Consider the following 27,222-nt stretch of genomic DNA (forward strand, 5'->3'; position numbering starts at 1 on the left):
AAGGACTATAAAACCAGTGTTAGGGTTTCTGTTCCAGTAGATAATCTTGTTTAGTGGTGGGGGGAGCTCTTCTACAGAGGTGGTCCACCAATTACATTATTGACACACCTCCCCCTGTGACCCTCTATTCAGGAAATTAGCTTAGTGTCTTCAGCAAGAGAGGTCATGGTAGGGCTGGTCTTTACCTCCACATTGGCTCAAAACCAAACACAGCCACGCTTCAATGTTAATCCACTAAAATCGTTTGTGGTGCGAGTCATTGCTTTGTAGCGGTCGATAGACCTTGGGAGGGTCGCATCGTCCAATAGTGGGCTATAGCTGTATTTGGTGAGGGTGCTCATTTAAATGTGTGCGTGAGAAAACTAGACTTAAAAGTCAAATAAATCCGCTATATGGAAATCCACTGCATGGAGTGGTGGGTTGAGAGGGTCCAAAGGGTTTAAACTCCAACACGTGCACCACAGAACAAGAGGCTCGGGTAATTTCCCCCCTAAAAACAAAATCCCTCAAAATCGACTTTAAGGCGTAAATCCCCTGCTGCTCTTCACACCCAAAAACAACAACTGTCCCCGGCCACCCACTGAAACCTGAGGCTTTGATGGCATTTAAACTAATGCAGGGATACTTTGACACGCACAACCCCCACACCAGTCTGCAGCAACCCTCAGTTTCATAACTTTCACCATGCTTATTTTGGTCGCATATCAATATGCTTAAGCCCTTTGTTAGAGTGGATGGACAGAGAGGGGAAATAAATCAGATTTAAAAGGCCTTTTGAAGTGATCACCATGTATTCATACCAGTGGCGAGGTACTCAGAGCACATGGAGCTCAGAGTGAGAATCCCACGCTCACTTAACACTGGCCACGCTCCCAGTTTTCACTGACTCGTGTGAGTGAGAGAGGATTTGTCGAGATCTAGTAGCTTTAGACTCGCGACTTTACCGGCTGTAATGTCTTTTAAAGTGGATGAGCTTTTAAAAAAAAAAAAAAAAGATAACCCTGTTACTCTGGTTGGCCTTTCAGCACAATGGGACACATGCAAGGAAACAGGAAGGCAAGGGAAAGTTGCTCTTGGATCCAGACTCTAATCTGAAACCAGCCACCCCAAATCCCTGTAAGTGTAGACGAAGACATGCTCTGTATTAGAGCCTGGGTCAGAAAGAGACAGACAAACAGTCGGACAGACAGACATGAGCACATACACACTAAGACCAGCTGGCACTAATCCCACACATTCGCCCTCCCCGCCGCTCTGTGAGCCCAACACGAGTCTGTCAGAGCGGAAGTGTGATGTACAGTACAACAGCATTCACACAGATGTTGCCGTCAACCGTGCCATTGTCTGGCCCTGCCTTTAACCTACTTTGCCTCAGTGATGAAATGATGTGACAGAATACGCAGCAGCACATTAGTCCGGCGTATAGCTGTCTACAGAGGCACTTTGGCTCTGAGCCACAAAGCAGGAATGCTGGGACGTTAGCACAAAGGCCAACGTGAGGAGGTGAAGGAGGTCATGATGCAGACGGTGAAAGGTCGAGCACACAGGTGTCTACGTGCATGTGCGAAAAAAAAAAAGCCTGCTGCCACGTAGCAATAGGCTAAGTGAAACTGAGACTTCAGCATGACAAAAACTAAACTTATAACTTCCTTTCAAATTGTATGTTTTGTTTGCATTAAAATCACGCATTAGTACACTGTGTTGTCCAGTAGTAATTCAGTCCTGGCGGTCGCGTGAGAAGAGAGATTTGGGGAGCTGATATGGCTTCTAGTTTTTAACTACATCTGGGGTCGGGGGGAGAATCTGGGGCTCGGGGAGCTGAAGAGCCCTCACGCTGATTGCTCTGGTTAATCTGCAGTTTTGGGTAGGGACCTCCTGCTGTGAGTGCATTTGTGCGAGTGTGTGGTTGCAGAGGAGGTGGTCTTGCACACGATGTCCTCCTTATATCACACATCTGCTCGGCATCAGCACTATGTCAATATTGGATTCGATGAACGCCGAATCGGAGGGGGGTCTTCCACTGCCATATGCTGGCGGCCAAAGTAACCGTAATCTGACGATTTGATCGGCCTGAGAATGGATGAAATGGATGCCGTTTCTTCTGGCGTCCGGGCAAGATGAGGGGCTTTCACAGGCTGAGCGCAGTCCAAGTGGCTCCCTGTTCACTCGCTGCAACAGATGATCAGCCAGGTTTTTGGCAGATTTTAGAGGGAAGCTGTAGAAGTTTAGTCTACAAAATCTATGTTAGTATATTTCTCTTATATTCTCCAACGTTGAGCACATCTAAAATTCAACAAAAGGTGTCTGAATACTGGTGTTAGAGGTAAAGCCTCTGTACTCAATCTAGTTCACATTATTTCCAATCACAACTGTCGCTGTTCCTTGTTAATTAACAAATATTAGCACGATAGCGCGCTAAACTAAGATCAAAGCACAACGACGTCACACAGCTGTTAGCGTAGCTGTCGACTGTTTTAGCATTTAGCATTGTAAAATTCACACTGAAGAACAAAGGATGGAAGACATGCATGCGACAATCATTTTTGAAAGGAGACATATATTTGAGGGATCGTTTCCTGACAGGCACTGCTGTTGCTTCCTGCAGGGTGTCAGGTGATTGGCAGGAAGCAGAATGAACGAATGCTTTATCTGATGTGAACACGCTCACCTCCATTATTGTGAAAAGATATCTATCTTGGGAGGCAATTTTGAAATCCGTATGGCTGCTTTTCATTCTGTACGCCCTCGAATGAGGGGGAATACGTTTTGATATCTCCGATGACGCCGACGGTGTGCAGACACCAGCAGGGAGAGGGTCCACCTGGATGATTGGCACAGACTTCAAGCCTTTCGGTGTGCAGCTCTGTTGACCAGGGACGTAGTAGCGCTGTGTCGGCTTGGAGGTCCAGGATGTTCCTGTGGCGTTAGTGCGCCTGCCCGCAAAAACACTGACTCTGGCGGACAACCCTTATCCCATTCACAATGACACCAGAGCGACCTTTGATCGTTACAACAGAAACCACCCGCCAAGTTGAGATGATTTGTCTCTCTTGGTATTGGCTCTAAATTCCCTACAGTTCCTTATAGATGGATCACGTTTAATATCAACCTGTCCCATGGCTACATGCTGGATCAAAGACAGCTCTGGCCTCAAGTTAAAATGGAACATTAGGGAATATATGCACTTGATCATGAAAAACAGAGCAGGAAATGAAATGAAAGAGCGCCAGGGCATGTTATTAATGTGAGAACGAGCTGGGCGTTGGTGTGGTTCTCCATTTCTATTGAGCCAGAAGCCAAGAAACACACGCCTACCCTCCAGACTCTCTCTCTCTCTCTCTCTGAACACCCCTCCCTCATGTCTGTATGGTCAGCTGGACCCGGTTTTCTCTTTACCCTCCTTCCACTGACACTAGGTGTGGATTACTCAGACACAGTACATCTCTGCCGCCGTTAATGTCTGTCTGTGTTCTCCTCCCAGACTCCCGCTCATTCAATTTGCCGTTCCTTTTGTCTCCCATCTGCTCTCTGTCTCACGCTTAAAGAGCTTCCCCCTCTCGACAGCTCCGAGCAATAACTCCAGGCAAAGGCATACCTCTAATCACAACAGCCGAAATGTTGCCTTACAATGTCTTGTGTTCCCCTCCCACCCACACACACCCACACACACACTGCCATGGTGATGGGAACATGTCGGGAAGCCTCCCAAGTCTCTCTCTCTCTCTTAATCAGGTCCATATGTAGTCTTCTCGCTCAACACTTAAGTAGTGCAGTTTGTTACAAGCTCCGGCTCAATCCCTGCACATCACGCGCCAGCACTGTCTGTGTCTGTGTATTTGTCTGGTTGCATGTGGTGTACTTTACTGTATATTTAATCTTCTAATGTTGTATCACGAAACCCGTAATCTTGGCAGTCAAGATGAATTTCTGTTCTTTCCAAAATCTCCCCTTAAGCCTTGAAACAACACAGCCAGCCTGCCGGGTCAACCAAAGAGATTGTAAAGAGTACATTTTAGCACATTTTGTTGGCATCTGTGTCGACACACAATAAGAGGCGCGTTTTTTCCTTAAACATTTGCCGGCATTCATTTCAGGCTACTGGGGTGTTTCAGGAAACTTGGAAGTGGTGAATTCAATCCAGCTCCATGTTTTTATACCCAAAGGGAGAATTCTTTCTGCAGCCAGGTGAATAAAACAGATGTGAAGTATGGAAGGAATTCACATAAAAGCAAAGGCTTTTAAAAGGATTTGTAGCTTAAGATACACCTATATATCACCATGCAGTGTTGGTGGTATGTGTTCTGGTCAAACACTTGACAGTTTGGGAAATAAACTTAGCTTAGCACAAAGACTGGAAACTTCTCTGTCGAAAGGTAATCAAATCCACCAGGAAATAGTCTGTGACACAACACCTGCAAACACCCAACATGTCCTTTTCACAGGCAGGTTTTGTATGAATTAAACAAACAAGATATGAAGTGTTAACAAACGAGCTTCTTGTTACCTTTGGACGGAGCCAGACTAGCTGTTTCCTCTGTTTCCAGTCTTTATGGAAAGCTAAGCTGTCCTCACTTGGCTGTAGCTTCATTTTTAACGCATTGACATGAAAGTGATCTTCACGTCTAGATGTCGGCAAAAATCGAATATATTTATTTTACCAAAATGTCGAACTATCACTTTATCTACTGATGTCGGGACAACTGTGGAACAAATGTTGGCGTAAGCAGCTAGAAATGTCACAGTCTGTTCCCTAAAGATAGACAGGTCTCTTTGTTTACGCTAATAATGGAGGGTAAAATGCTCAATATATTCGAAATGCAAAACTTAGCATCCATATTTGTGGCTTTATTACACATGGTGTCTGTGATGCCTTTACTTTTCATTCTTAATAAGATGATTTGAGCTTCAACTAATTATGGATGTATGATTATTTTAATCATGGATTAATCTATCATATTTGTTTTTCTTGATTAATCTAATGCATGAAGCAGTGAAAAATACCCGTCATGAGTTCACAGACCGCTCGGTGACGTCTTCATATTTTGTCTGATCAACAGTCCAAAACCTGAAGATATTTAGTTTACTATCATGGAAGACTATAAACCCCCCCCAAAAAAAATCACATTTGAGCGGGTGGAACTAGTGACCAGTTCTTTGTCATTTTTGCCAAAATTGCTGTAATGCAGATTCCACATGCGGTGCATCTCCAGGGAGACGTTAGGTAGATGACACATGTAGATGCAGAGCGACACAGATGTCTGAACTCTGTTCTGCGGCTATCTAGCCCTTCAGCACGGACCACTTTACAATAAGCCAGCCAGACTCCCTGGGCGAAGTTTAGCTAGTGACTCTCTGATGTCCTCCCACACACTCACCCTACAGCCACAACAAAGGCCGTGCCCTAATCACACCAACTTCCCCTTCTTACCAGCTAATCCCCCTCAGAACTACAGCACTATAGGCGCCAAGAAATCACACATACAGTGTTGATTCAGGTTTCCCCAAAAAGCCACCCTAGCTTGGGTTTCATGCCTGCTGGGTGAATGTGATGTGACATAATTGCATACAGTCACATGTCCAGTAAGTTTGAGGAGAAGATTACAAAAAAATGCAGAGAAGAAAGGTTTTCTTTCTACTGGAGATATTTTCAGTCACAAAAGCCGAGGCGTGATACTGCACACGGACACTGCCGTGTGTGCACCATTAAAAAGGCCCCTACAGACAAAACAGCAAAGTGCTGCAGTCAGATACGATTTGTTATTTCAGCGCACATTCACACATTCGGTCCAAAGAGAATAGAAGAATTGAAGGAAAGGCCTTTCCCATTCAACTTTTCCCACGGTCAGATAGAGAGAAGAGTGTTGATTGACACAGCGGGGTTATCGCGACGCTCACACAGGATACATGGTCAAGGAAGCCCCGTTAACAAACATTTCAGCACATTTTGTGGCGTCTGAACCCACAAACACAAGGCATGTTTTGCTAAGGAGCTTCAGTCGTCACAGGCGTCTTTATTTAGGTGCAAGGCATTTTTTAAAAGGTGAATTCTATTAATTTCAGCGTTTTAATACCCCAAACTCCCAAAACAGACGTTTAGTCAGCCCATATTAATCCCTTGACTGCAGCACAACAAAGCTGCTATAAAGAAGAGAAAATACAAGAGAGCCAAGTGTTAAAACCCGTGGCCTCCATCCAGACGTTCAGTGAACCGCTTTCCAGCCAATTTCTGCGTCTGTGTTTTTTCCACTCCTCCATCCAGCTATACGATGATGCTAAAAATAGACATGTGAGTAATAAAAAACACTTCGAATTTCCAAGCCTGTTGACGATTTTCATCCATTTTGAGGCCAGGCTCTGTCTGCTCTGTGGCATGTTTAACGGAGCAGAGAAGCGCCAACTCTGATTAGCGAGCGCTGTAAACATGCACTAATGAATCCCGTGCTACGACGGAGTACCGCAAAAATAATGCACACTGCCACCGTTTATAGTGTAATTCATTGTGTGGAGAAGTTTAGCTGAGAAACAAGCGTGCCGGTCCTTAGCCGTTCACATAACATGTATTAATCCCAAAGAGTATTGTGGCATCTGTTCACTCTGGTTTACTGGCGCAGAACAAATCATAGCCCCAACTTCGAACATATGTTGCATAGTTTGCATGCGTACTGTAAACGCAGTGCAGATGTGTTGGCACACACAGAGCTACACAGGATGGAGTCACAGGCACTGAGCGGAAAGGTCCCTCGATATGGCTTAGGCATGATAAGTTTCATTCATTGTCTGGTGATATTTCGTTGGGATGTCCGATCCTGTATTTAAATTGACTAAAATGCTGATTAAACACGTATCTGACATATTGAAATAGCAGCTGTAGGCTACTAAATCGGACACATCCTGATCCAAACATTGCAGGTCCTGATTCAAAACGATTAAGTTATTATAGTAAGTTTATATTTATTTTATTTTGCCCCGGAAATTACCCAATGAATTAATTGGCTCTTGATGTGGGTGTAACTGTGACTTCAGCTGCTGGAAGTGACTGGCGGAGACACATTTAGCTCTAAGTGCTCACGCTGTGATACCAGACTATATCAAGGTGTGTGCATGTGAACAATGTTAAGTGATGCGTGCAAGAGAGCGAGAGGCAGCGAGGGTGTGAGTGAGCGAATGAGAACTCTTAATTACTTTCACATTTATGGTAAGTTATTTTAATAACTCTCTCGCAGGCTGCACTGCGCTGCACACAATCTCTCTGGGGCTTGTGTCGTTTGTTTCCAGTTTGATCACCAGACAGCGAGCGTCTGTGCTCTCTGACATCCTGTCACATGTTTCAGTGACCGGTATCTCTTTCTTTGACTGATCTGTGGCGGGCGGATCATGTGATTAACTGATTTTTTTGTTTTTTTTGGAGGGGACATTTATGCTCTCTGGCACAGTTTGAATCACCAAGAGGATACAGGCCAAATCCTACACTGTGATTTCAGAGTATTATTACTTTCGACAAGCCTCTGAATCAACATTTAGACTGCGGTGAAAACCTCTCCTTTGAAACACACGCAAAAATAAATTTGATAGTGTTTATGCAAAGTTTTCTAGTAAAGCTAGTGAAGTGTCCAAAATACAAAAGGCTTCTTCCCCCCTGGATCATGAATATGCTAAATTACTTTCATGGTAGTTTGCCCTTTATTTGGCCCAGATATGGATATTTCTTGTGACGAGGGTCTCTCCTGGATCATGCTAATCTCTCACAGTTTAACTGACAAACTGGTATCAGTGTATTGCCATTTGTTGACACACTACACCGCCTTCAGCCCTCAAGGCGGTTTGGATTATCTGCTCGGAAGCATCCTGCATGCGTGTTTCAGCACACATATCATATAATAATAACTGATATGGGACTCCGGGCTGCAGCCGACCATGTGAGCAGTAATCCTGGTTAGACATGCAGCTGCACAGGCTCAATCAGACGTATCACAACACCACACATTCAGGTCTATGGCACCAAATACTCCTATGTCTGTTTTAATACTCACTGGGTATAGCCCAATGTGACTTTAGTGTAATTAACCCCCACCTATAGTGTTATCTTATGTATGCAACTCATTAAGCAGTCCCTTATTTTTCCACTTCATTTGCATGTTTTCTACACCAAATAGTGCATTCAAAGTGATCTGTTATATTCCATATCATTGGCACATACTATATTTTGCACAATTTGCAGCTCCTGCAGTAACCTAATCATAATGTGTTAATCTCCTGTGGTATCACGATATGACTATTTTTTTTTCCATTTTAAATATTTTTGGTAAAATCCTCCATATGGAAGGCTGCCAGTCAGATATCTTATCAATATCCCACCGGTTTAGAGGCTTCAAACAGCGCAACGAGATAGTGGGAGCAACTTCAAAGCCTTACAGCAAGACATCAAACAGATGGAAAAGGTGCATGCGTGATAAAAAAAAAAAATTGCCTGCTTATTTTTGGTGTGTGTGTGTTTTTCAACCATGACTTCAGCGTTTCTAGACATGTTTCTGTACAGGAGACTCTTTCTCACCTGCGAAAATCCAACCGAGTCGCACTGTTTTTATGAGATATGCTCCTAAATCATGACATCCTGCCGTTGTTGTTTTTTCTGGGCAGGTCTGCAGAAAAAAACAACAACAACACAACATCCTGGTTCTGAAATACCTCCATGCATCTCCGTACATCCGCGTCTCCTCCTGACTCACACACACACACACACACACACACACACACATCCATGCCGTGCATCCATCCCTGCACACGGGCTGAGGAGAGGAGAACAATGTGGGTCTGCAAGGGGACGTAATAAAAACACAGCCTTACCGTGGTTGTCTTCATCCATATTGATTGTAGCAGTGACAGGGCAGTCCGGTAGGAAGGTGTGTATGTAGAGTGTTTTTAACGGGGTTTTGTTTTGTCTTTGCTTTCCCTGCTGGCAGACAGTCCAAAGAGCCGGTGAGACAGAGGAAGTGGAGTGGACTGGTGCGAAGATGTCAACAAGAGAAAATAGTATAAAAGGTGAGAGAAAAAGAAGCCGCAGGGAGGTCCGCAGATACCGAAGGGCTATTTCAGAGGTGTCTGACGGCGATGTGAGAGAGCGGCGGCGCTTCTCCCTCTCTGCTCTGCTCCATCCCCAGCTGTCTGCATTCACATGCGCTACGCTGCGTCCACGGCGACGTCACCAAGCCCCGCCCCTGCTAATAGCACCCCCATGCTACACAGATTACACACACACACACATGTATACACACACAGACACACAAAGAACACGTTCTAAAGGCAGTTCAATTTAAATATAGCCTATAAATGCTTGATTTGTTATTCAAACCTACAAATATGAACTAAAAAAAAAAGAAAATCCCAGAAAAAATACAGAGGACCAGGGGTGGAGGAAGTATTTAAAAGTAAAAGAAGCAATATACAACTGAAAAAAGTTAAGTTAAATTTAGATTTTAAGGGGAAATACTTCTCTCCATTATTTAACAATTATTTGCTGAATCCAGTTACATTAAAGTCCAACAGGGTATGTTGTCAGTAAACATGTCGTAAATTAATCCCAAATTGTATCATATTATCTAATCTATTTATTTAGAAGAGTTAATTATTACCCTCTTCATTATAAATCGATTTGACAGAGCATTTGTCACCCTTATTTGTTTCAGATAATTGGGTTTACTGGGGTTTTATTTACAGCATGTGTCTGGCCCTAACTAATTCTGTCTGTGTAATATGTTACTATAATTGGTGGGAATGATGGCCAAATGTACACTGGGAAGAACCAGGGTCTCTTAACCCTTAAAATTATTTTAAAAGTCACTTAACGTCTTCATTAGATGTTTAAAACAACGCACTGTATTTCCTCTGTACCATCTAGTCCTGGAATAATGGAGATCCAAAGTTTCATCCAATATAGTATCTGACAAAACAATGCACCACGAGATCCATTAGTGGCACTATTGTGTTCAAGGTCAAGAATGAACTTTCAGTCTTCAGTCATTTTAACAACACACTTATAATAATAAACAAAATGTGCTATTGTTACACTGTTTTCTATTTGTTTTATTTGGCTGGATGTCTCTGAATCTTTGCACACAATAGTGTCTCTTTAAATCTCATGTCTGCATATGAAACCAGTGAGGATACAGCAACTGAATTGTGTGGACAAGATAAAAGAAGCCGAAACCGACCGAGGATAAAGTCAAGAAGCTGTTTTACACTACATCTGACCACACACGTCACTCTCTGGGTTGTTCACAAGTAGATCCTTCTGCGACTTAGAGACTCTGGACAAAACACAAAGACTTCCAGCCAGTGTTTAGTTACTCTTTAAGGTCAGAGGACAGGCTCCTTGAGTTCAGTCAGGGGTTAAACTCCTTAATCAATGATGTGAAGGTAAACTGATAAGCACAAGAAACATGCCAGGGGTACCTTTGGTTTTATTGCAGATTCAATGTATCTGCTTTATCTCTTGAAGCTACTTCCATATACGTTCAAAATAAAACATACTCTTGCAAGTTTGCAAGTCACTTTGTTTAACATTTATGATTTAGAGTGAAATATTTGATTCATACATTTGGTGAACAAACGCCTCTAAAGTTCTGTCAACATTCTGACCTCATACCTCCGCCTCTCTTTCCTTATTGGCGATGCAGGCATGAGGACAGGACACCTTTGAAGGCTTGTGGCCAAAGAAAAAAAAAAACAGCTTCCTGTCAGTTCCTGCCCATATGAGCTCATGCCTCACTGAGGCTTTTCCAGGGAAGATCCCGGCCACACCAGCAGTGATGTACAGCAGTGACGAAGGCAGGACCCAGTTTGTCGTCCAGCGTCCAGGAAGGGAGTTGTGCTGAGGACTTATTGTGCAGCAATACAGGCGGACAATGGAAGAAAGTTACAGAAAAGGAAGTGATGTGATCGGCCTGTCCTCCTCTACCCATAGACACGAGTCAGATGTAATCGGATCTGACCCGTGTCACTTCACTGCCAGTGGTGGAATGTTACTAAGTACATCAAGAACTATTCTGAGGTACCCACCTTCCTTGAGTATTTCTATTGTAATGTTACTTGATACTTCTACTCCACCACAATTCAGAGGGAAATATTGTACTTTTTACTCCACTGAGTACAATTTGAAGAACCTTCATTTAGAAATACACACCATGGAAGCATGATATATACTAACAGTAATAAAAGGTGTTTACACAAGATTTTGACATGAGGTTTCACTAGTTAATAACGCAGGACCTTTCGTAGTTGATATCGTATTTTATTGCCGCAAATTTGTTAATTAATCAATTTTGAAGTCCGGGGTTTGTGGCCTTTTTGCCATCTTGGTAATCCAGCCTTCAGTGTTGTTTAAAAAAGTCATGGGTTTGCTAATGATAACATGTACATGGATATGCTGTGAACTAAGAGAGAGTTTGAATATGTTGGCTTTTCCCTTTGTTCATGCAAAGCTTGAACTGTTACGCGACATGTATCATGAGTAGTACACTGCTCTCACCTTACTTTCCCTTCTCTGGTACAAATCTGCACCTCTACTGTTTTGAAAGACCACCTGCTGGCAGTACAGCCATGCTGACAGTACAGCCATGCTGACGTAACTGATGCATGAATCTATTGTTTCATCCACCAGGAGTGACCTCAGCGTTACTGGAATGAGTGAAGTACAAACAGACTAAATTTACACACATTTCCAATCAGTGCAAATTTGATATAATACACCTAACGTGTAACTAAGGTTTAGTCATTTTATCAGTTGTATCTTTGATCATTCTTTGAACTTCACCTGTTTCAAGGACTGTCTTGAACTGACAGGACCTTAACGTAGGCAGATTACTTTGTAATATATATATTTTTTGTATGCTGGTACATACAGCATACTGCAGTGCTGTGTGTTTACTTCATCAGCCTGTAATGGTCAAATCCTCAAATGGCCAAAGCTCAAAGAGTCGGCATGGTTTATTTACCTTTAAGTATCGATTAGTTCAGTCTCAAAAAGAGTCAGTCTTATGATCTGATCACGTGTTACTGATACAAAAGCTTCTCTCTCCTGGGACATAAAGATGACTTTACTTTCCTGCATTTTTCTCAAACATATATCTGGCAGAAATGCTCTATTACAAATGGATGAAAGCGTACTGTGAAACCAACTAACCAACTATCCCTTCTCAAAAGCTCCAGGCATAAACAAATACTGACTGCACAGCAATGGTGGTTACAATTCATTTGCAGCATGATTCCATGAATTCCCACAGGTCCGCCTGCAGCCGGGAACTAAACAGAGTTCCAGGGTTTCATTTTTACTGAGAAACTTGTTGGCCTGACACATCCTCTTCATTTACGTCTCTCTTTTCCTATGATATACTGTAACTGCCAGTGTGTCTGCCTGACAAGCTCACAACAAGTAAAAGGGGTTTGTGTGAGGCAAGTGAAGGACGTCAGTTTTGGGAATAATCCTGTGTTAAGTGCAGATGTCCGGACCAGCACAGGAAGAGGCTCCGTTTCCAGTTTCAGCGGAACCAAAAAGGGCGGAATCCAGCAAAAGCTCTCTCCATGTTACAAATCAATTAGCTCCGTCAAATCAATTAAACACAGGAGTTAATCAATTTGCTGTTCACAATGTGCCCAGTGTTTAGTAGGACTAGGAGCATTTGGAAGTGAAGCATTTGTCTCACAAATGAACGGAGACAGATATTACCGCAAACATAATAACAGAAGATGCAAGAGTCAGCCTCTGCTTGGCTCAGCCTCTTTGATTCATTTTTGACACATAAACTTGGAGTCAGTATGACATCATTTTTGCCCTCAATCAAATGTAGTTATATATTTTTCCCCCCATTTACCAGCCAGCAGAAAAACGTCGGATGCACTCTGGAAGCAGGGGCCTACAGGGCAGCATATGTCAGTCACATTAGAGCATCTCAGTGAGTGGACGGCCTGACCTCGAGCCCTGGTGAGTGGTCGTGGACGACCATCTGCATGTGCTGCAGTCTGATTACAGCCGGGCACATACATGTATGCATGCGTGTGAGATATCTAGGGCTATGTCAGTTTTGCTGATGTCTCTTTGTTCAGAAAGATCAAGCGGATAATCGGGTGAATGTGTGATTTTACTCATTTTTAAAGAGGCATTCTGCACAGAAACGTGGTTCAGTTTATTGCAGTTTGATATTGTTTAACAAAAACAGACAGATGATTTATTCTGAACATGTTTGTTGTTTGGTTGATTATGTTTATTATTCCCCTGCAAGTCAACAAATGTAGACAAGATGTCATGGTGAGATTTTGTAGTTTGTGCACTAATTTCACCTCTGTCAGTGGCCTCAATAGACCAGAATGCAATGCAGCGACAAGACATGTCCTTTATGAGTGAAGATTCAATTTATCTTTAATGCTAGCGGCTAAAACACAAAGCATGGCTGAGGAGAATGTGAATAACCTAAGTATTGGTAAAGACATGTACTTTCTGAGTATGTGGAGTCTCACTTTTATTTTTGACTGGAAAAACATTTTGCTGTTACTATCACAAGATTATACCCAACAGCAAGAGCATGCAACAAGTTCTACTCTATATCGCACAAACCTTGAGGGACAGTAGGGGCACCAAAAAGCAAATTACAACAATTCATCAAAACTGGGAGAAAAACAGCCATTTAGTCCATAGAGAGACACATACAGGTCATGCTCGATGCCAAAGAAACACACACACACACACACACACACACAAAACCTCTCACAAACAGTTCCACACTGCAAAAGTTAAAAACACAAGTAATGTGACACACTTCCTTTCTCACAGTGGCTGAGAGAGTGAAGCAGGCGGTGTAATGAACGGAAGAGAATGGAGAAGGAGAAACACACACACACACAAAATGAGAGGGCGGACAAAGGAAACGCGTCAGTCATCTTTCCATCTGGGAGCAAAATGCTGCCATTTGGCTGGAAACTTCCCATCACATCCACTGCAGCAGCATGTGACTCACCTCACGGCTATAATAGATTTGATCAAATCTGTATGCAGAAATGACGCATTGTTGGATGTCATCAGAAAAATAAACAGCTTTGTGAAATGATGGGACTGGACACAAGTAATCCCGCAGAAGAAGTCCCCTTTCACCTGATGACTGAAGCTCTGCATATGCTGCAAGTCACTGCTGATGCAGAGTGAGGACTCCTTCAGAGGTTTATCTCTAAGGAAGTTTAACATCTGCTGCCACCGGCTGATAAACAAGCTGCACATATAGCTGCCTGAAACCAATCTGAGGCAAACTGTGAATCCTTCTGTCACAGCTCAACATGCGGTCGAATGTTGGAGGCTTGCAGGCCGCATCTAGAGGCCGTTATACCTTTAAAAGAATAACAAGACATTCATTTCCATTGCTGAGACATTTCCACGTGGAATTTGTTGTGTTGTGCAGCGGTACGTGCAGCTTTAGCACAAGAGCATTTTGTAGTTTTGTGCATTGATGAGTGTTTATGCGTAGTGTGTGGTTGAGTCTAATTAAAAGCCTTCATGGGTGGCAAAGCGTTGTTCCTTGATGCAGCTGTGACAATAAAAAAAAAGCACTGTTATTAAATTCTATCATCAGATTTGCAATGCCCTAATAAGACTCACCTCCACTGATAAGTCCTCTGAAAATCAATCAGATGCTGAATGATTCATAGGGACGCTTGTATGGGATCTTAGGCTTATAGCATATAGGCTTAAATTGATCATGTGGGAACTGGAGATAGCAGCGGCGCAACTGCCAAAGCCCGGTTCTTGCATCTGCTTTATGCGTTCTGTTCAGCTGAGATGATGAAATCCAATGAATAACATGTGGATACTCTCATCCTTTAGCTTCCACTCCATTAGTAATGTTGACTTTCTCCACATTGTGTGACACCAGACTTCCCGTGGACTCTGTTGTGAGTGCTGCTGTCATTACAGAGCACATTCTGGCATTTAAGTGTTGATTGCCTGCAGACAGTCAATCAGACTTCGATGCAAAGGAGAGCACCATGACAGGGGTCATTAAATCTTGGTGATTATTTAGAGAGCTAATGGTTAAACATAATGATCCGATAAAATGAACTGCATTGTGAAGGAAGGTGCATGCGGACTGAGGGCGGCAGGGAAGCAGGAGGAGAGCTGAGCGTGACGGTGCACAATGAAAGCCTCACCAACAAAGTTCTCTTTGATAGTAGCTCTGGCTTGTTGAACCCTCTGATGTGAAGCTCCACCACCAAACTTTCCTCCAAAGCCAGGCTAGCTGTTTTTCTGTTTGAGTTGTTATGATAAGCTAAACTAACCAGCTTGAATACAAGGTAATTTGAGAACACAAAAGTGCTGCATATTTGGGTTATGTTGGGTTGAAAGAGAGTTAAAGCAGTATTTTTTGCTATAAAAGTGGTCTGACAAGAAGCCCTTCATGAGCTCCGAAGCGGCCAAATCGTCTGTGTAAAGTGCACGGGTACAAACAGCTGAAAAATAATAACAACACATGCCTAACACAGACATATTGAACTGTAAAGAGGAACTACTCTAAATGTGATATGTTTGGTAAATACAGTAGTTGATTTCCTGCTAATTTGGATGCAACCATTGCATGCAGTCCATTGTGAACAACCTTTTTGAAAAGCCCCGGGTCCGTGAAACTCATTCAAGGCACACTTAATTCTAAAATATGCTGAGTTTTTTTTTTTTTTTGATGTGTGGACGCCTCAGAACAGATTTCCTCTAAAATGCATTTTCTCCGTTTGACATCCCGAGGTCCCACAGCGTGACTCCACTGTGTTTTACAGCCTCCCTGATGTGCCAGCGACAGGCCTGTTTATCCTTCATTAATCTCTCTCCTCTGCTTTTACCCCCGCTTAATGGTGGCGTTTATCCTATTAATGTGTTGTTTGCTGGGAAAATCCCCCAATAACATGATCCAGAGTCAAGGTTACTAATGTATTGATGTGTGTGTGTGTGTGTGTGTGTGTGTGTGTGTGTGTGTGTGTGTGTGTGTGTGCTGCACTTAGGGGTTGCCATGGAGTCAGTGATTAATGGATGGAGAAATAAAACCATTACAAAGATGATACATGATACTTTAGGCCTGAGAGAAACTGTGATGAGAGATAAAGTGCGTGCGTGTGTGTGTGTGTGTGTGTGTGTGTGCGTGTGTGTGTGTGTGTGTGTGTGTGTGTGTCTATGTGTTTTAGATTTTTTTTGTCATTAAAGATTTGGTATTATCATAGACGGCAGTTTGACAGTCAAACTGTAAAATTGTAAAGTGCTGTCCTCTTGTGTTCATATGTACATACTAACCAGTAACTATAGCTGTCAGATACATGTAGTGGAGCAAAAATACATTATTTCCGTCTGAAGAATAGTTGAATTTAAGCATAAAAATAAAATATGTAATAAAGTAGAATTACCTCAAAGTTGCACAATTGTAATCGAGTGAATTTATTTTCTGCCACAATTCGTCTTTTATTTATTCAATGCATTAAGCATCTGAGATCCAGTTCTTTTGTTCACCAAACATTAAGGGAGAAAACCCTTGAATATGAGATCAAATTATAGATCTTACGCTGCTGCATTAAGATGACCAGAAGCCATATATGAAAGTAAAAGTACTCACATGGGCCAACAAAGTATAGGTGCTTTGTTTAGTCGTTCACACTTCACACATCCAGACTCAGTTCTGTAGTTTGTTTTATAGGGAAGTCTGATACGTTCCTAAAATAGCTGTCATTCAAACAAACCAGTGGTGGAAATAAAATGTATTTATTTATTTACTTCAAAGAGTAAGGGGTACTTACTTTCTCTGCGTTCTGCTTGTCCTCCACTACATTTCAAAGAAACCCGTTATAGATTATATATCTACTTGACAGCTATAGTTACTAGTTTCTGTAGATAATAAATTAGCTCCACCTCGACCAGCTGCAACGTTAAAAATCGTCTTACACATCTATGCATTATGAATTATTATCCAACTAACTACACTGAGGGCTATTCTATTGCATTTTATCTTTGCAATCTCTGCTCAGGAAAAATAATAATATTTCTCCCATCACCGTAATTAACGAGTCTAGTTTTGTTATGTGACACTGGTCCTTCTTATTGAGCTCAGTGTCATGCTCCGTTGTCACCACTAGATGGCAGTGTTTGACCATCCTGCTCTGACCGGATATGACTCGCGGGGATCTCGGGAGCAGCAGCTTCCAAACTGTGGGCGTTTTTTCCCCTCGATCTTTTTTTTGTTCTTTTCTGGGTGTTGCCTGCTCGGAAGTTTCACCGGCTGTTGCAGAGAAGGAGACAAACCGGATAATTTCTGTAACGACATTTATCAACTTTTTTGGACTGCAGTCGAGGCCCCTCACGCTTTGTGCACGTGGTACTTTGGAGTCGACACCGGACCGGTTTTATTGTAGCCGCCGTTAGCTCGCTAAGCTAACTGGGGATCGAGCTGCTGTACCGTTGGCTGGAAGGTTCCGATGCAGGCCATTAAGTGTGTGGTGGTGGGGGACGGGTACGTTAAAACATCCTTTTTTTAATCATTACTTCGACCTGTAAAATGTCCCGGTTTGACTCGTGCAATACGGTTATTTAACAGTTGTCTTCGTTGACCCAGTTACCAACACTAACGAGCCCCAGATAACATGGCAACTTGAGCGACAGCTGTTGTTGTGCCTGTTCTCCGGTCCAGCTGGGTCACACGGATTTACCTCCATGCTGGGTTAGTTAGGTGTGACTGAACGGGTCACAGCGTGTCAGTTGACGGACGCGGTGCCGTGTCGACAGCTACGGGATGACTCGTCGTGTGTGGAAGTTCTTGGGTTGTTCACTATTGAATTTATCTTAAATGTCACAACTCATATGTTTGTCATTAACCATACAGCCACGTGAGGCATTGGAACAAGATTATTCTTTTTATTGTTATTTCATAGGATATCAAAAATGCAACAAAGTCCCACCCCAAATGTATAGCACCCAGTAATTAAAAACAACTGAATACCAGTAGGTATCCTATATAATCTGAAGAACCCAGTCCATTTTGGGATTATATAAAAGAGAGTCAAATCTAGCATTTATAGTCTGCAAATCATGGCTATTTTTCCTAAACCGGTTGAAACAAGCTGTGATCTCTAAATGCCTCATTCCTCCTTGGGCAGGAAATGTTAAAAAAAACATTTATTTAGTAAAATATTTAGTTATCAGAAGTTTTAGAACAACATTTGAACATTAAAGCAGATACAAAGCTTATGTTTGAACTTGGTTGACTTCAAAAGTCTACTTCAAACCAACATAGTAATGCATAATTCATTTTAAATGTCTGATAGGAAAACGCCATATTTAAGATTTATTTTAAATCTTGTGTCATCGTTTCCAGGTATTAGTTCTGACCTCTGATGGTTCACAGTATTAATGGCATTCAATGTATGCAGACGTGAATGCATTCTTTGACCCAATCAGATTTACTTAAGTCTGTAAACCATTTTTCAGCTCAGCTGTGGACATTATCACGAGTTTGTGTTATAATACAAAGTTACACCCCTACAGTTTTGTTGTCAGCTTTTTGGTACGTCCCATCGAGAGAAACGGTTAACCATTACAGCAGATCATTTAATGTAGTAGGTCAGTATATTGCCTGCGAGTCTAGGACAGTGTCTTCTTAACCCCAAGTTCAGTACTGGCAAAGTCATACTTGAAAAATGTATAATGTAATTAGCACTCAAACCCTAAAAGCTTAACTCAATTGATAACAGTTAAACCAGGCTTTCCTTACTTGTAAAGATACCACATATTCACTATAAAACTGTCTCGCTCTTAGCTTGATTTCACTGAAGAATATTCTGTAATGTGACAACAAATCAAGCAGCAATCTTCAGTCCTCATCGTTGAGTTTTCTCTGTCAATCTTTGCTCCTCTGCTTTCTAATCCCAGGGCTGTGGGTAAAACATGCCTGCTCATCAGCTACACTACCAATGCCTTCCCTGGAGAGTACATCCCCACAGTGTAAGTAACACACACACACACACACACCTCTCATGAACAGCTGTGAGATGGTCAGAAATTGGTTGAGAAATGCATTAGCATCTATGCACAACTCAATCTCTTCACTGTACGTTTGATTTGGATCCTAATGTGCACCTCCCCCGTCCTACAGCTTTGACAACTACTCTGCCAATGTGATGGTTGATGGGAAGCCAGTAAACCTGGGCCTGTGGGATACAGCGGGACAGGAGGACTACGACAGGCTCAGGCCTCTGTCCTACCCTCAGACGGTATGTATATGCATTCACGCATCGTAGGAACAACTGTGCGTCTCACACCACTGCTGTGCACAGACTAGCATCAGCCAGACAATGTTGGCATGAACACTGCTTTCACTTCAGCAGCAGTTGTAATGCTTAAGACCGAGTCTTTGCACTCGGCAGAGTAGAGCCCTGTATCCATAGTACCTATACACTGTCTGGAGGAAGTGAAAGGGAGCCCTTGTTTGCACTCTTTGTCCTGACAACAATCTGGCCTCTGTGCCAACGACTCACAGGGAGCTGAAAGTGGGAGTTTATGTGTATTTAACCAACAAAGTCCAGATTTGTCTAGTTTTGTGAACCCTCATGTCTGAACCTTTTCAGTCTATTAAGTCAACATTGTCTATCTGCTTATTTTCAGCATCGCACAGTTGATTCATCGTAACGTTAAGATTCTTCTACCAGTTGTAACAGAAACGTCTCCACAGTGAGGATTACGGTTTTAATGTTGTGTTGATGTTTATCATTTTCTCTCCTCAGGATGTGTTCCTGATTTGCTTCTCACTAGTCAGTCCCGCCTCCTTTGAAAACGTCCGTGCCAAGGTGAGAACAACCTGCTCTTTACAACTGCAGTGTGTCACATCTGTCGATAGTCGTAATATAAGGTCAGCTGTTTTCCATTACATCTCACGGTCAGACCTGCATGTGTGGAGGAATAAGAAGAACTCTAAAGCAAACTTACTCAGAGAACTTTATTTTCAGATGTTTAAGTTTATAACGAGATAGAAAATGCAGAATGTTATGCACAAGACTTTCAAAATGTTGTGTGTGAGGTAATGATGCTGCCATAATAAACATATTTCCAGGCAGAGAACCACTGTTTGTCAATGTTGGTCACGTGCAGGTTCACCTCGACTTGGCCGTAATTCAGATTTGCGTATGGCACATTGTATTGCTTTATGAAAATGTATGTTTGTTTTTTTCCTCCTGTTAAAACGACCTCAACGGTAATAGTTGAACAGAAGAGGATTATTTGGAGTTCAGTAGATAAAGTAACGGGAATAAATGCCATACATTCTAACAGCAGGACTGAAACATGTTCACTGAAATCTCTTTTTTAATGTCAATTCACTCACGTTTCACGCTATCTGCCGTGCTGTGCCCCTCTCTCCTCCCCTCAGTGGTACCCTGAGGTGAGACACCACTGCCCCAACACGCCCATCATCCTGGTGGGCACCAAGCTGGACCTGAGAGACGACAAGGACACGATCGAAAAGCTCAGGGAGAAGAAACTCTCCCCCATCACCTACCCTCAGGGCTTGGCCATGGCTAAAGAAATAAGTCAGTTCAAACACCACGCATGCACAGATACAAACGTTTAAATCATCTTAAGGTCAAGACTGTTACGGTTTCAAAATGAAACACCCTTTTTTTACAGAGTCGTGTTTAAGTCATACTGTTAAATTGATAGAAAAACACCTGCTCATCTTACTCAAGCCTTAAAATATCTACTATATGTACGAGGATGATGAACCAAAAATCAACCTGGTTTGCTGACTTGTTCCTCTGCTCTCTCCTCTCCTCTGCCCACCAGGCTCAGTAAAGTATCTGGAGTGCTCCGCTCTGACGCAGCGCGGCCTTAAGACGGTGTTTGACGAAGCCATCAGAGCGGTGCTGTGCCCCCCGCCCACCAAGAAGAGGAGGAGGAAGTGCAGACTATTCTAAGGGACCGCAGGGAAAAAGAAAACACGGTTGCAGTAAGAACTCGCCTACTCGGAAGAAAGAAGATGATGGCTGGGTTCCCCAAATATCTATTCACCCCTTGTGTCCTTGCTTATGTAGAAGCTCTGGTAGTCCACACCTCCATCTGAAAAACGTCACAGATTTAAGCAGCTTTCAGCTCTGGTTTCTGTTTACTTACATCTGTTTTGTGCTTTCAGTTTGACGGGAATGACGTGACTTTGTTCAGGCCTAGGGGAATGTGAGGGTGGGGATTTGATCTGGGGTTGATTAGGGAGAAAGAGGGAGGATTTTACAAAAAAAAAAGCCATTTGTGTCATTTTTCTCAGACACTGGAGAAACGCTACTCGAATGTGATTTTATCATGACATACTGTGGATTTAACTCTACAAGAGAAGGAGGTCCTGCACTGCACTGGTTCCCCCTACACACTAAGAGATTCCTGCTGCCTTGATGAAATTTTACTTTCAGAAAAAAAAATGTAGTTTAGAAGTTTTAATGTCTCCTGTTTCCATCGTCATGCCAGCTCTGCTTTAGAGACCGTTTTGTTTACATGTGTCGCCAAAATTCAGTCAATGGTCATTACTGTGTAGTCACTCCACGAATACTAACATGTCTCTTCCTTTTCATTTAGTTTTAACGTGTACAAGATGACGACATGCAGAAAGAGTTTAGCCCTCAGATGACTTATTACAATTGTTGCAGCAGCTGCTAAGATACGTAATAATTACTAGTCTCCATAATTAGCGAGCATTTAAAACGGTCTCTGCTAGATAATTATCTTGTTTTGTTCCTAAAAGCTGTCTAGATGAATCCATTTCTCTCTTCTTGCTGCGTGTCAACACACACACACACAGTATTTCATGACTGACTGTCGAGCATGTGAAGGTGCAGTGCAGCCGGTGTTGTTGTGAAGGTTCATTCTCAATCTGTCTGTAACGGTTATATCATCATTTCATGTTCCCACTAAGTTCTTGTTGATTTTGACCACATCTATTCCCGTGTTTTATGAAGTCGAGGAGCTGGTTTATTCACGCTCGAATGTTGTGAAAGATTTTAATGTTTTTGTTATACAATATGAGCATTAACTATTCAGCAAATACCTTTTATTTTGTAATGAGCAATGATCAAATTGCATGGGTGCTCTGGGGAACCACTGTAAATCTGGATTAATTGTATCAGTGTTTCAATGGTGCAGTGGAAGTGCACACTTGGATTTACTTTCTTGCTAAATGGGGTTTAATTTTTGCATAATGTGGTGATTTTTTTTTTTTAAAGCAAATAAATTCATCGAAAATGCTTTGTGTAATAATTAATAATTTCTGTCCCAACATAACAGTTCAGGGAAATAGTGTCAGACTGCAAGTAATGATTGTTTTATATCTCACAATATAGTATATGTGAAAGATCAAAAAAACACAACAGTACACTGTGTTAAAAAAGTAATTAAAAAGTAGTCACAGGATGTTTAAAAATACGTCATAGTAAAGTCTGTCAAACGTCTTAAAAGTCATAACAAGCCATCGTATAGCATGTAAAAAAACCTGATGTGACAAAATTAATTCTGAAAGAAGACCTCTAAAAGAAACAAGTCGGAAAAAAAGTCATAGTATAGAATATTGAAAGGTCATTAAAAGTCATAGTATAGCGTGCTGAAAAGAAGTCATGAAATAATCATAGTATGTCGAAACAAGTCATAATATTCGTAGTATAGTATGTCGGAAAAAATGTCATAAAAACTGTACAACGTCGAAAAATGTATGAAAAAGTTGTATTGTAGTTTGAGACATCTTTTAATAGTTCACGATATGCTATTTACACAATTTTCTCTCGAAGCAAAACACAAACCAAATATTTTATGAAAAGCTACAAAAATACAGACAACCAATAGATTTAAATTTATTTTTTAAAGCTTTTATTAAATCAAACTTGATCACAACAGGTGTGCAACATGTGAAAGAAACTGGTGAGCTAAGAAAACATTTGTTATATTTAGTCAGGGTTCTGTTAATAAAGACATGTTTATATTAACATCAGGTTACTGTCGGGACATTGCACACTTGAATATAAAAGTCTCAGAGTTAAATCCTCAGTGCAACAAATCAGACATTTTTTATTTTAAAGTTTAAATAAAAATAGGAGCCAACTGAAGTCCTGAAGAGCATTGCTGTGGAAAACAACCGTTTAGAAAGCTTCAAAGTATAAATTAAAAGGTAGCGCTTTGTAGAGTCTGCTGAATGAGTTCACAAATTTGATTCAGTTCACTTTTTGATTAATTAAGACCAATCCAGCTGCCTTAGTCAATTCTGTCTTATTACAGTAATGTAGCGTTTATTTGTTACCTGTCTGTCTACAGGTAGGACAGCTATTTGGTTTAGTAATAAAAACAAATGCAAATTGTTATTTGCCCACATGGGGTGGTTAAGGTCTCTGAGACATATGCTCGACGCCGTTGGCTGATGCCGTCCTCAATTTTAGTCTGGACCTCAGCTGTCATCTGAGGAGAAAAGAGGAACAGGAAGACATGAGAATTCACATCACATTCACGAACATTTGCCTAAAACAGATACTGAAATAACAACTGCTACTAAAACAGGGGTTCTCAAAGTTTTGATTACTAAATGCCAATTTAGAGAATTTCATTAAATTGTAATGATATAATATGCAATGACATTTTCAACAGTAAGTCATAAAGTCATAGTATAGCATGTCGAAAGAAGCCATAAAAAAGTGATAGTATTGCATGTATAAAAAGTGATAAAAAAGTCAGTAAACAGTATGTCGAAAGAAGTCATGGTATTGTATGTCAAAAAAAGTCATAGTATAGTACGTTGAAAAAAAATCGAAAATAGTCATAGTATAGCATGACGAAACAACACAAAATAATCATAGTATAGCATGACGAAACAACACAAAATAATCATAGTATAGCATGACGAAACAACACAAAATAGTCATAGTATAGCATGACGAAACAACACAAAATAATCATAGTATAGCATGACGAAACAACACAAAATAGTCATAGTATAGCATGATGAAACAACACAAAATAGTCATAGTATAGCATGACGAAACAACACAAAATAATCATAGTATAGCATGACGAAACAACACAAAATAGTCATAGTATAGCATGATGAAACAACACAAAATAGTCATAGTATAGCATGATGAAACAACACAAAATAATCATAGTATAGCATGACGAAACAACACAAAATAGTCATAGTATAGCATGACGAAACAACACAAAATAATCATAGTATAGCATGACGAAACACAAAAAAGCCATAGTATAGCATGACGAAAAGAGTAAAAAAGAAGTCCTAGTACAGCATGTTGAAAGAAGTCATAGTATTGTATGTCATAAAAAAGTGATGAAAAAGTCATAGTATAGCATGTTGAAAAACCCCCCAAAAAAGTAAGTTTAGAATGTCGAGTAAAATCATAAAAGGTTATAGTATATTATGTCGAAAAACATCATTAAAAAGTCACAGTATTGTACTGTATGTCGAAAGAAAGTCATAAAAAAGTCACAGTAAGCTCGTCAAAAAAGGTCATAGTACAGAGTGTCGAAAAGTATAGAATGTCGTGAAATGTCAATGCAAAGTATATTATTTCGGCAGGTGTGTCAGGTTATACGGCAGAGGCTGTTTTTGTCAGGATGGGTAATCTAAAGTAAAACGATTTGGACTGAACTATATTATTTCTTGTCCTGTATTATATTGCCTTGATCTTGATTAGCTTGTGGGCCATGAATGTGTAACAAAGAGGTCAGGGTTGAAACACATGGCCACCTCATGGTAGGCTGCCTTTGGCTTTCCATTGGTCAAATATCAGCTTAGCAGACACTGCATCTTCAACTGCCATTCCTGTAAATAAAACAAGTCATGATGTACTGAATTGTAGAAAAGTGCTTTCCACATAATATGGACTGGGCATATCAAGTAGTGCTTACCTAGGGATTTGAAGACTGTTGTCTTCTCTCTGTGTGCAGGTTTTGTCCCATTAATAACATCTCCAAGCTCAGCAAACACCTCAGCCTAAAACAAGAGATCTACAATCATATTTTCTACTCTGCATACATTCTGCAAAGGGAGCCAATAACACACCGTTCAGGTATTGAGGCAGTGAGAAATGACAGACTGACCCCAGAGAGGATGACGTCACCGGACTCTGTCATTGCTCCCTCCCTGCTGTCACTGTACACCACCGCCTCCTTCATCAACACATCGTCCAGCTCCCGCCAGTCTGGCCTGCAAGCCCCCACCGCTGCTCAGCAACAGGAGAGGAAACACAGTGGGAAATGCTGATGTATAAATCTCACTTATTTCCTCTTTAATTTTTTTATCTGCGTTATCATTTCTTCTCACCGGCCACGTGGGCTCCTGGTTTGACCCAGCGACCAAAGAGCACTGGCTCTGTGCTGCTGGTTACCGTCACTATGGCGTCTGCTCCCCTCACCGCCTCCTCCACTGAGACGCATGCTGTCACCGGACCACTGACAGAGCGGCAAAACCTCTCCACTCCCTGTCTCGTGCGGCTCCACACACGCACCTGTTGTGAGGATGCAGGGGAAGTGTGACAGTTGCACTTGTACATCACCATTCAGTTATCAATATCAATCAGTATCAATCTTCTCCTATAACTCTGGGCAAGGAAGCCAATAGGTTTATATATTGTACTGTAATTACCTCTTTAAATGGAAACATTTCTGTGAAGACATTGTAATGAGTCAAGGCCTGTTTGCCAGTCCCCAAAATGGCCAAAACCTCTGCTTCAGGGCACATCAGCAGCTGTGTGACAAAAACACAGCAGGACAGTGTCATAATTAGAACATCGCAAGGTTACAAAACGGGCATGAATAGTAGTGGGAAAAATGGAAGTACCTTAGCAGAGATGGCCGAGACCGCAGCTGTCCTCATTCCTGTGATTTCGTCTCCATCAATGACCTGCAGGTTGGAAACATGTTATGTGGCCTGGCTTGGTGAGGCTGGTAAACATACCCGCAGGACCTAAATGTTTACAGTAGTTGTTTTTATGCGGAGTTACTAGAGCCAGCCTATTGTAGCTTCTTTAGAGTAATTTATGCATGCATTGGTTTTACTCACAGCCTTTACGTTCCCATACTCTGGGTCCAGCAGCATCACTGTTGCTTGTATGGCTGGCAGAGTTGAACCAGCCTCCCTCTGGTAGAAACACACGAGCTTTGTGCACAGAACTCCATCATTCTCCATGTACGTCGGCATTGATCCTAGGACGCTGTAAAAGTGAAGGAGTGTCAGCCAGCAATAGCAACAGTTTGTTAATGTTTAATTTATGTCTCCGGTTGAAGTACAGTGCAGGCCTACCCGTGGTGTTTCTGCAGGGGGAGCGTGCAGCGCACAGGCTGGATCACCTCTGCGCTGTCTCGTCTGGAGAATTTCCCCAAAGCGTCCTCCAGACGGGGGACCAGCTCTCTGTAACGCAACAGACGCTGCACTTCTTGCTTCCATATAACAACAGGAGGACCGGCCATGACTTTCGCCTCTGAGAGAAAAGTTTGAGCCACTCCCCCACTGGCCGTAGTCATGGTTGAAGGACGGGTTCCACACATGCGCAGTCCAATAATTGAAGTGCGCGGATTTGTGAATCATTGTCGCAGGTGGTTGAAAGCCGTCAAATGGAGATAGGCCCAATCCCAATGTCCCCCCCTAAACCCACAAATCCTGAACCTTCAAGGATTTACTGACGTCACCTGTGGGTGAGTGTGAGAGACTGTGAGGGCTTGAGATGGTGTAAATAGGAATGGGACAGCACTTTGCTGCAACATATCACGTTACCATGAAAACGACAGAAAATATGATGTACAATTGTGGGTATTTATTTTATACTTTGTAGTCCCTGATTTGAAAGTCTTCCTGGCTCTTTCCTCACAAGATGAGAGGTGATTTTATAATCTATTTACTCGTTTTTGTCAAAACAGCTTCAATGACAAAATCAAATATTTGATGAATGAATAAATAATCTCTGATTTCATGTTTATTTTTTCTTCCATCTTTAACCCTTAATGTTTCTGAGTAAATTTAATATGACAGGCTGAACACACGTGAGCCGTCCTCTTTGTTTACCTTTTTTTTAACTTCTCCATGCGTCCACTGGTTACCCCGTGTTTAACATCACATTGCAATGATTTGTGGGTAATTCCCTTAGGCTAAATCAGCATACCATGCTGAGTTAGCATACCATGCT

At 41.8% G+C, this 27,222-nt stretch overlaps 3 protein-coding genes and 1 long non-coding RNA gene across 11 annotated transcripts in view; 2 read left to right on the forward strand and 2 right to left on the reverse strand.

The window, feature by feature from the left end:
- The window catches only part of LOC142951680 (uncharacterized), a 25,070-nt gene extending 13,842 nt beyond the window's left edge, over positions 1-11,228 (forward strand). Inside the window, exons 1-4 of one of the 3 annotated variants that reach the window (XR_012954598.1) lie at positions 5,066-8,438; positions 8,638-8,805; positions 8,961-9,039; positions 10,674-11,228. This is a non-coding gene — a long non-coding RNA (uncharacterized LOC142951680). Of the gene's footprint in view, positions 1-5,065; positions 8,806-8,960; positions 9,040-10,673 lie in introns of those variants that run through there. The other 2 variants (XR_012954596.1, XR_012954597.1) reach the window with 2 other exon arrangements.
- Positions 1-14,249, reverse strand: part of cyth3a (cytohesin 3a) — a 31,295-nt gene extending 17,046 nt beyond the window's left edge. Inside the window, exons 1-2 of one of the 5 annotated variants that reach the window (XM_076093385.1) lie at positions 14,007-14,249; positions 8,845-9,235 (exon numbers count right to left, since the gene is read on the reverse strand). In XM_076093385.1, coding sequence (XP_075949500.1) covers positions 8,845-8,863 — 19 coding nt within the window. In that variant the 5' untranslated portion in view covers positions 8,864-9,235; positions 14,007-14,249. Of the gene's footprint in view, positions 1-8,551; positions 8,739-8,844 lie in introns of those variants that run through there. The other 4 variants (XM_076093383.1, XM_076093384.1, XM_076093382.1 and 1 more) reach the window with 4 other exon arrangements.
- Positions 14,250-17,214: 2,965 nt separating this feature from the next.
- LOC142951681 (ras-related C3 botulinum toxin substrate 1-like) lies at positions 17,215-22,287 on the forward strand. Its single transcript, XM_076093393.1, has 6 exons — positions 17,215-17,522; positions 18,938-19,009; positions 19,161-19,278; positions 19,789-19,851; positions 20,430-20,589; positions 20,843-22,287. Exons 1-6 carry the CDS (start codon positions 17,488-17,490, stop codon positions 20,971-20,973), a joined length of 579 nt encoding a protein of 192 aa, XP_075949508.1. The 5' UTR covers positions 17,215-17,487; the 3' UTR covers positions 20,974-22,287.
- A 648-nt stretch (positions 22,288-22,935) lies between these two features.
- Positions 22,936-26,509, reverse strand: crym (crystallin, mu). 2 transcript variants are annotated; one of them, XM_076093159.1, is made up of 9 exons: positions 26,343-26,509; positions 26,103-26,253; positions 25,881-25,943; positions 25,686-25,787; positions 25,365-25,548; positions 25,142-25,263; positions 24,950-25,034; positions 24,789-24,863; positions 22,936-23,485 (listed from the first exon to the last, which is right to left on the reverse strand). In XM_076093159.1, exons 1-8 carry the CDS (start codon positions 26,507-26,509, stop codon positions 24,790-24,792), a joined length of 948 nt encoding a protein of 315 aa, XP_075949274.1. In that variant the 3' UTR covers positions 22,936-23,485; position 24,789. The 2 variants fall into 2 exon arrangements, with proteins under 2 accessions (XP_075949274.1, XP_075949275.1); XM_076093160.1 differs by lacking the exon at positions 22,936-23,485 and having other exon boundaries at positions 24,707-24,863.
- Between the last annotated feature and the right edge of the window lie 713 nt (positions 26,510-27,222).

Source organism: Anarhichas minor, unplaced genomic scaffold, assembly GCF_050575085.1.
Source record: "Anarhichas minor isolate MPS153535 unplaced genomic scaffold, ASM5057508v1 ptg000017l, whole genome shotgun sequence".
NCBI classification, from domain to species: Eukaryota; Metazoa; Chordata; class Actinopteri; order Perciformes; family Anarhichadidae; genus Anarhichas; species Anarhichas minor.

Coding starts and splice junctions, on each gene's coding strand:
- LOC142951681 (XM_076093393.1), top strand. CDS start 17,488: ATGCAGGCCATTAAGTGTGTGGTGGTGGGGGACGG. Junction 19,010..19,160: donor GGAGAGTACATCCCCACAGT/GTAAGTAACACA, acceptor CCCGTCCTACAG/CTTTGACAACTACTCTGCCA. Junction 20,590..20,842: donor GGCCATGGCTAAAGAAATAA/GTCAGTTCAAAC, acceptor TCTGCCCACCAG/GCTCAGTAAAGTATCTGGAG.
- crym (XM_076093159.1), bottom strand. CDS start 26,509: ATGGCCGGTCCTCCTGTTGTTATATGGAAGCAAGAAGTGCAGCGTCTG. Junction 25,788..25,880: donor TCTCGGCCATCTCTGCTAAG/GTACTTCCATTT, acceptor TTTGTCACACAG/CTGCTGATGTGCCCTGAAGC. Junction 25,264..25,364: donor ACCAGGAGCCCACGTGGCCG/GTGAGAAGAAAT, acceptor GTTGCTGAGCAG/CGGTGGGGGCTTGCAGGCCA.